We start from the raw sequence: 8,986 nt of genomic DNA, 5'->3' as shown, positions 1-8,986 counted from the left end.
CTGTGTGTGAAAGGGCGAGGGCGAGAGGGAGAGAACGAACATCTGGGATAGAAAGGGGTTTTTGAAAAGCGAAATGTATCAGGGAATGGGGTGGGGGGAGGAAGAACAGGAAGGAAATAGCGGTGTGGGGGTGTGGGTGCACATGCACACGAGAGAGGCTATGAGCCTGGTGGAAGGCGCCCTGAATGAATTGCATTCATGTAGGCGCCAACAATTTAATCAAAAGCCCATGCTTACCTTTGCGCAGCATATCAAAGAACTCTCTGCTTAAATATTTAATTAAAATCCAGCTCCCAACTCATGTAATGAATTCTAAAAAGTTTGCTGTGGTTTGTTTGCCTCCTCCTTCTCCGGTAATAATGAAGCAAGCCTGACAGGGACATGTAAGGAATGAGCTGTGCAAAGACACAATGATGCTTAAGGCAGACAACCCAATGGGCACACTGCTCTTTTTGTTCATTCATGTGGCGCACATGGGCCATAGACTCTGATGGAACCCTGAAAGAGGCAGTTGAGATAGCTGAGATGCACGTTTCCTTTATGGTAAGGTAAAAAAAGGCAAAGGACCCCTGGACAGTTAAGTCTAGTCAAAGGTGACTATGCAGCACTCATCTTGCTTTCAAGAGCTGGTGTTTGGCCACCATGTGGTCATGTGGCCAGCTTGACTAAACTGCTTTTGGTGTGACGGAACACCGTGACAGAAACCAGAGCGCACGGAAATGCCGTTTACCTTCCCACTGCAGCAGTACCTATTTATCTACAGTGGTACCTCGGGTTAAGTACTTAATTCATTCTGGAGGTCCATTCTTAACCTGAAACTGTTCTTAACCTGAAGCACCACTTTAGCTAATGGGGCCTCCCGCTGCTGCAGCGCCACCGGAGCACAATTTCTGTTTTCATCCTGAAGCAAAGTTCTTAACCCGAGGTACTATTTCTCTGTTAGTGGAGTCTGTAACCTGAAAGCGTATGTAACCCGAAGTACCACTGTACTTGCACTGGGACGCAGGTGGTGCTGTGGTCTACACCATTGAACCTCTTGTGCTTGCTTATCGGATGGTTGACGGTTCGAATCCCCATGACGGGGTGAGCTCCCGTTGCTCTGTCCCATCTTCTGCCAACCTAACAGTTTCCTTTCTGACAGAGCTAGGAATGCAGCAATCTGTCAATTTTGGTTTCTCTCTGTGTCTCCTTTTTCAATTCTCACATTAGTTTGAATTAAAAAGAAAAAAAATCCTCATGAAAATTCACCAGCATTTTACTGCGAATTTCTGTGAATTTCTTCTAATACCCACATTTTTCTATGTAATTTTGCTTTGATATACATATTTTTGCAAAGCCATTTCCCACAATACAATGCACTTCTCTGTTACTGTCACTAATATATGCCTTTTAAAGCATTCATTACCCTAGCGTGTACATTTTTGTACACATTGCTTGACTGGAGACCTGCATTGCAAAATTCATGCAGATTTTGAGGGATGTCTTTTTGCATTACTTTGGAAGCTGCAAATTTGGTAGGATTGCCATTAAATGCACACTGAATCACATTTGTCCTCCAAAAAGATAGCAGGAGACTGCTTTGGGCAGTTACAAAAGTTGGGGAAACAGCAAAGGCCCAACTGAACTGCTTATGACAGTACAGTGGTACCTCGGGTTAAGTACTTAATTCATTCCGGAGGTCTGTACTTAACCTGAAACTGTTCTTAACCTGAAGCACCACTTTAGCTAATGGGGCCTTCTGCTGCTGCCGTGCCGCTGGAGCATGATTTCTGTTCTCATCCTGAAGCAAAGTTTTTAACCTGAAGCACTATTTCTGGGTTAGTGGAGTCTGTAACCTGAAGCATATGTAACCTGAAGCGTATGTAACCCGAGGTACCACTGTACTAATGACATCTGCAGTGCTTGAACAGACAATATGCCTGTATGTTTGCCCAACTCAATACAGGGTTATATCTCAGCACACACACAGAACACACACACAGAGCATGCAACCAGCACCTCCGCAAGGATAAAATACAACAAACTTTTATTTTACAGGGTTCACAACAGCGCCAATAGCTGTTTTAATTTTGAATCTTGCATTTTATGCATAAGAGTTAAACACCCCCCACCCCCACCCCTGAAGGAAAAAAAAGGAGGGAAGAAGGAAGAAGAAAATATTCTGGGTTGGGTTTTTTTTGCTTTTTACAGAAAAAAATAAAGAAATCAGGCAAGCTCTTCTTTGCTTCATTCCACATCCCCTCACCCCCAGACCATTCCCACCCCCCCACTTTGAAAACAGAACACACATCAAAAGTCAGGCTCCTACCAGCATCCTTGAGACATTGGCGAGTCCATTTAAATTATTGTAAAAATGACCAGTTTTCTCTTTGTTTTCAATAATTATTACCATTATGCTTTTTAAAAATACATATAAATAGGTGCAGGGAACTCAGGTGCCCGGCACGGTCCCCCTTGAGAGAGCGCCATCTCAGGATGGGAGCTGCTTTTCCATATGTCCTGGTGGTGGGGGGGTAGGAAACAGCCATGGTGGGGGGACAGAGGCTTATGAAGTTGCGTTATAGATATATTTCTATGTCCTCTACTTGCATCTTTAAGATGCACTCAGGAAAGCAGGGAGAAGATGGCCGAAGAAACAAACCCATGATGTTGTCAGCTGAGTTATATGCAAATTATATGCAGGCCAGAGGGGGCTCAGCCCCCTTACCGTTTTGTGCCAGCTCCTGAACACCTGTTGTTTTTTTACAAAGCTATGGAAGGGGTGGGATGTTTGTATCACGATTTGGCTAAAAGTAGAGAAATTCAAGGATGGACTTTGTAGACTTCACGAAGGACGCCACAACCTTCCTGCCCTGCCCCTGCATAACTCAAGCATTACTCTGACAGGGGAAATAAGCCAATGAAAGGACTGGCAGCAGGTTCGGAAGAAACAGAGAGAAGTGAAACCCACCTCACAAGGTTTTTGTGAGGATAAAACGGCATGGACCCTTGTCCGCTATTCTGAGCTGCTTAGTAAAGGTAAAGGGACCCCTGACCATTAGGTCCAGTCGTGATCAACTCTGGGGTTGCGGCGCTCATCTCTCTTTATTGGCCGAGGGAGCCGGCGTACAGCTTCCGGGTCATGTGGCCAGTATGACTAAGCCGCTTCTGGCGAACCAGAGCAGCGCATGGAAACACCGTTTACCTTCCTGCTGGAGTGGTACCTATTTATTTACTTGCACTTTGACCTGCTTTTGAACTGCTAGGTTGGCAGGAGCAGGGACCGAGCAATGGGAGCTCACCCCGTCGCGGGGATTTGAACCGCCGACCTTCTGATCGGCAAGTCCTAGGCTCTGTAGTTTAACCCACAGCTCCACCTGCGTCCCTTGAGCTGCTTAGAGACAGGGGTTAAATGTGAAGTAGCCATTGTCTGTATCCCGTGTTCTCTGTCCCAGTGCAAGGGTGAGTTTTAATTCAACACAACTGGGTTAGCTCAGATAGCATAAGACTCTTAATTTCAGGGTCGTGGGTTTGAGCCCCATATTGGGCAAAAGATTCCTGTGCTGCATGGGGTTGGACTAAATGGCTCCCCTAGTCCCTTCCTACTCTGTAAGTCTTCCACTGCAGGAAACAGTTGCACAACCAGAAACTCAATTGTGCAACAGATTGCACAATCTGTTGTGCAGCAAAGCTACCAGCCACTTGCTTGTGCATTTTCTCACACGGCACAACAACCTGCTGGCACAAAACATTTCTCCAGAGGAACAAGTTGGCCACTACCGTAAGTGGCTTTAATTGGATACTCCCCACACATTTGCATGAAGAAATGCATCTAATTCATGCACCTGCTCACCATCCAGAATAAATCTGACTAAAAGCTTTGGTTGTTATTCCCCCCACTTTTTAAAAATTAGATTAGACAGTTTTATGGGGCAGATGACAATCATGGTAGCTAAAAACGAGAGGGAGCCTCAATAGGCAGAGGAAGTCTATCTTTGGTTACCGATGCTGAGGATGCTACCATGCTTTGAACTGAAGCGCTGTGGCTCAGCGGGAGAACATCTGCTTTGAGTGCAGAAGGCCCCAATTTCAATCCCTCGCATCTCCCTGTAGGGCTGGGGAAAGCCCTGGGCTGAAATCTTCGAAAGCTGTTCCTGCCAGTCTGTGTAGATCAGCCTGGATAGCTCAGTTGGTTAGAGGATGGTGCTGATAATGTCAAAGTTGCAAGTTTGATCGCTTTATGGGACAGCTGCATATTCCTGCATCGCTGGGGGTTGGATCAAGATGATCCTCAGGGTCCCTTTCAACTCCATGAGTCTATGCTTGTACCAGAGTTTCCCAAACTTTCCAGCAGCTGTTGAACTACAACTCCCATCATCCCTAGTTACCAGGACCAGTGGTCAGGGATGATGGGAACCGTAGTACCCAAAACATCTAGAGACCGAAGTTTGGGAAACCCTGATGTAGACAATGCTGTGCTTGATGGACCTTATGGCCCAACTTGGTACGACAGCTTCCTGTGCCCTGCTTAAGAACTTCGCAACAGCATTTGACTTGAGCTAGGAAGCTATTACAGATGACCACTGACCAACATGGTAGCTGACCACAAGTTGCACCTCTGTAACTTCTTGTCAAGTATTGTTTCAACTACACTTTTGTTTCAACAAAATTCTGGGGATCAAAGAGTGTGGCCCAATGATCAACACCTGACAGGATGATACAGACGAGCAGCTTACAAAGTGGTTACATTCATTCACACAGCGGCTGAAAACAGATATTGCCTCTGTTCATTCAGCATGTTGGGACTTGAGGGGGAATCTCTGGAATGACCCACTAAGGTTGATTCATAGGTGTATATATGAAGCTGGCTTGCCAATTGTTAGTAACAAGACCTAAATTTTGTTGCTCCAGTCATTTACTCTCTCATTTCCTTCACACAACTTAAAAGATAAAAATAAAATAAAATTGGAGGGGAGGAGAAATTGGCCGAGAGTAGCTGGAAACTGACAAGAACTAAAACAACCTCAGAGGTCCAGCTTTTATCTCTGCCCTTCATTCTTTATATGAATGCCACTCTGGCTAGTCTGATGTTCTGGTTAATTTCAGCCTCCACACATTATTTTACATTTTGCATTTATTTAAAAGAATTGACATTTCCAAATGAGCAATGGCTGTTTCCCCCACCTCCCTGGGAGAGGCTGAAATCCTCTTTTCCACTCCTTTCTCATTGAAAAGATTCAGCCCATTTCATCTCTCTCTCTCTCTCTCTCTGGATTTACACATTCCCAGTGGCTCCCTCTGAACCCTACAAGGTAAGCTGCATCCGTGGGAAGAAGCTGAGTGGGACAGGGAAGGAGAAACACAACGGCTTACAAAAGAAAAAGAAAAAGAGAGAGTCTTGTCCACCCTGCAGATTAAATAATTACATGGCCTGTGAATAAAACCAGGACCTCCCCCACAAAAAAATAGCAAATCTTATTTATTATTTAACTTAACCCTCACCCTCTTGCGACCCTCTCCATCCCCTTCCCCGAAAAGGCACAAAGATAATTGGATCCAGACGGTTAGTAAAAAAAAAAAAGCTTTTGCTTTGCTGTTTTGCAAAAGTTTCTCTCTCTGTCTCTCTCTTTTTACATATGCACAAGGTGGATTTTTCTTTAATATATTTTTCCCCTTATATAACAACAACAAAAAAGCAACAAGAAGAAATCGAATCTGTTAATATAACTGTTCCATAAAATCTCTCTCTCTCTCTCTTATCTCTTCTCTCTGTCTCTTCTTTAATGGGTGGGTCTCTGCGCCATTCCTCCATTGGTCCTTGATCGAGTCCTTGCGCTCCTCTTATGTAGTCTGTGCTTGTAGGTGGAGGCTGTGGGAGGGGAAGAAGAAGGAGGAGAAGAAGAAAAGGCACCTTGTTACCTAGGGATGGAGGTTACAGAGGCCCTGTTTGTCCTCAGCTGGCTTGACCAAACGCCTCTCTCCCTCTTGCTCTCTGGAAAAACACTGCCGAGGCTGTAGCATGTTGTTTCTCCGGCTGGCCGTGCTGAACGTGCCATGGCGCCAGCATTCTCACCATAGCACAATCGGGCCTTCTCTCACCTCCGGTGCTCTGGGACCCAGTGAACCAGCTGGGTGGGTTTGCCCCCCTCTATGGCACTTTGTCGCAGGCTCTGTCCCTTCTACCTAACACTAAGGGGAAAGAGATTTGAGGGTGCCACAGACAACTCTGCCACTGTCTGTCGTGGCGTGGGGTGAGGGAATAAAGTCTGCCCTTTCCAGTAACGGTTGATAGGCCGAGACATCGCCAGCCCGTGAGGCAGACTCTCTTACATTGCTCCCTGTTCAAGGAGCCATAGCTGGAGAAGAGAAGACAGCTTTCTCTTTGCGGAGGAGGAATCCAGAAAAAAATAAGCCCAAGAGATGTTGGTGTCCGAGGACAAAATTCAAAAAGCCCTCTGACATTTTTTTTTTAAAGCAAGCTACTTCATTGACAACGGGCTCCTCAAGATGGCCTTTTTTTTTTTTTTTAGCCTTCTGATTTGCTGGCACAAAGTGTACACAGAGCTAAGAGCCAGCTGAGCCACACCTGTAAAAGGTAAAGGTAAAGGACCCCTGGACGGTTAAGTCTAGTCAAAGGCGACTATGGGGTTGCAGCGCTCATCTTGCTTTCAGGCCAAACGAGCCGGTGTTTGTCCACAGACACCTTTCCAGGTCATGTGGCCAGCAGGACTAAACTGTTTCTGGTGCAATGGAACACCGTGATGAGTGCCAGAACACATGGGAATGCCGTTTACCTTCCCGCCACAGCGGTACCTATTTATCTACTTGCACTGGTGTGCTTTCAAACTGCTAAGTTGGCCAGAGCTGGGACAGAGCAACAGGAGCTCATTCCATCATGGGGATTTGAACCGCTGACCTTCCAACCAGCAAGCCCAAGGGGCTCAGTGGTTTAGACCACAGTGCCACCTGCGTCATGGGTAGCCAATGTGACACCCTCCAGATGTTGTTGAACTCCAACTCCCATCAGTCCAAGTCAGCATGGTCAGTGGTCAGGGATGGTGGGCACTGTAGTCAACAACATCTGGCTACCTCTGATGATGGGATGTGGGTATCTTCAACCAATGCAAGAGTGTCCCCAGACAGCCCAAGGGTCAGAGGAGGTGTGTAGGTTAAATCTGGAGAAGGGAAGTTTATTGGTTGTATTCAGTGCCAGTCCAACTCAGAGCAGACCCATTAAAGTTAATCAACATAACCAGCTTAGGCACATTCATTTCAATGGGCCTACTTGGAGTAAGACTTAATTGGCTACAAGCCTATATTTTCCAAACATGCCCCCAATCCTGGATCTATTTAGTATTTCTTTTCCCCAAATATTTTACATTCAGGAAGAGGGATGGGGTAAATCTGTAAATTTCAGTTCTCATCTCCCCCATCTGAAGTTTGGTTTCCAGATTTCCCCAACAGTTTGTGATTATTATTTTTTTAAAGTCATCATGAAAATGGCCAGCATTTAGTGCACATTTCTCTTAATATTTTGCATGCAATTCTGTCTTAATACACACATTTTTCTGCAAGCCATTTTCTCGCTATATGATGCATTTTTTTGCATATCTTCACATTTTTATGCACACTTTTGCCTAACATGCACTTTTTCCTACTCATCATTTGATTGGCAAACTGCATCGTAACATTAGGAGAGGTGTGGAGTTCAAAGGACAGCATGGTTTTGATTTGTGTATTGTGTCAGGAAGTGTGAATCAGGGAGGTCCCTATCAAAATGCAAACTGAATTTCTCCCGCATCCCTAGTCAGGATCCTTAAAGGAAAACCCATAGTTATGTTGATTCCCAAACCTTTTATTAGCCAATTGAAAGGGAGGCATGGGAGCTGCCATCTAGCTGCCTCTCCTCTACCCCTGCAAATCTTATCCCTGCCCTCTGTCTGTTCACAAGCCAGAGAACTCAAAGACTTACAGAGAGTCTGCTGAGCACAGCATGTTGGCCAAGAAGGACTTGCCAGCTGTTGGCATCGCTATGGAATGAAGCGTCCCCCAAGCTGAATATCCAGCTGGCCCTTGTGAGCCAGTTCTGTCTGGGAGAGGAATAGACCTGGAGTCCTTGTCAGACTGAGCTTTAACTAAGAGCATCATTGTCACTCATGAGGAAGCTTTAGCCAGCCTCTCCCTTGCTGTGGTTGTGAAGCTAGAGAATAATACTTTGGTGTACCAGAGAGCATTCTGATTTGGTGTAGGCACTGCTTTCATGAAGGCCTTTCCAGCATAGCTGTGCATTTGCACAAAATCTGGTCATCACCCCACATCTTTCTAGTGCAATTATCTCGTCGCTTTTCTAACCACAAAAAGTCCAATGAGAAAAGCGATGGGAAATTTCCCCTGGAAAGTGTGGGTCAACTACTGGCTGGCAAAGGTCGATGGACTGCATATACACGCCATCTGTCTAACTCAAATGGGAGCTGGATAAACTCTTCCAAACTCTCTGTCCCTGGGAGTTTCGAGACTATTTATTGAGAATTTGTGGAGATACATTCGCACAAAACTTGCATGGAGGTTACACAGAAACACAGGAAGCTGTCTTATACTGAATCAGGATATTGGTTTGCAGTACAAATAAGATAGACCACTACATACGATCAATACAGGCTATCCGTGGCTCTTCCCAGTGCCCGTTGGGTTGACACCGGATGGTGGGCAGATGGCGCTGAATGTAGCCCTGATTGCACTGGTACCGCACCATGGAGTTGATCTCGTAGCGGTCTTTCTTCTTTCCAAAGTGCCTGGCGTTCTCAACCACGGGTGGGTCTCCACAGGAAACTGGCGAAGGAAAGGAAAGCCTTCAAAGTTGCTTTCAGCACAAAGCAGCTCAGTGGCTGGTGTGATACTCCTAACCTTCTTCTCCTAACATTGCAAGAACGTTTAATATTAAAAATGTGTGACACCATATTGCTAACCAGTTGATAGGATGCCTGCTGTGTCTCTGTATGATTTACTG

General features: G+C 45.6%; 1 protein-coding gene across 6 annotated transcripts in view; it reads right to left on the bottom strand.

The window, feature by feature from the left end:
- Window positions 1-3,789: 3,789 nt before the first annotated feature.
- ACAN (aggrecan) overlaps window positions 3,790-8,986 on the bottom strand; it is an 88,179-nt gene continuing 82,982 nt past the window's right edge. For all 6 annotated transcript variants that reach the window (XM_081888362.1, XM_081888360.1, XM_081888365.1 and 3 more), the window contains 2 exons: window positions 8,626-8,808; window positions 3,790-5,848 (listed from right to left, as the gene is read on the bottom strand). In XM_081888362.1, the coding sequence (XP_081744488.1) occupies window positions 5,760-5,848; window positions 8,626-8,808 (272 nt within the window). In that variant the 3' untranslated portion in view covers window positions 3,790-5,759. The remainder of the gene's footprint in view (window positions 5,849-8,625; window positions 8,809-8,986) is intronic.

The sequence above is a fragment of the Podarcis melisellensis genome (assembly GCF_964234715.1).
Source record: "Podarcis melisellensis genome assembly, chromosome: 14".
In the NCBI taxonomy this organism is placed as follows: Eukaryota; Metazoa; Chordata; class Lepidosauria; order Squamata; family Lacertidae; genus Podarcis; species Podarcis melisellensis.
Note: the sequence above shows the minus strand (reverse complement) of the source record. Positions and strands in the feature narration are given on the sequence as shown.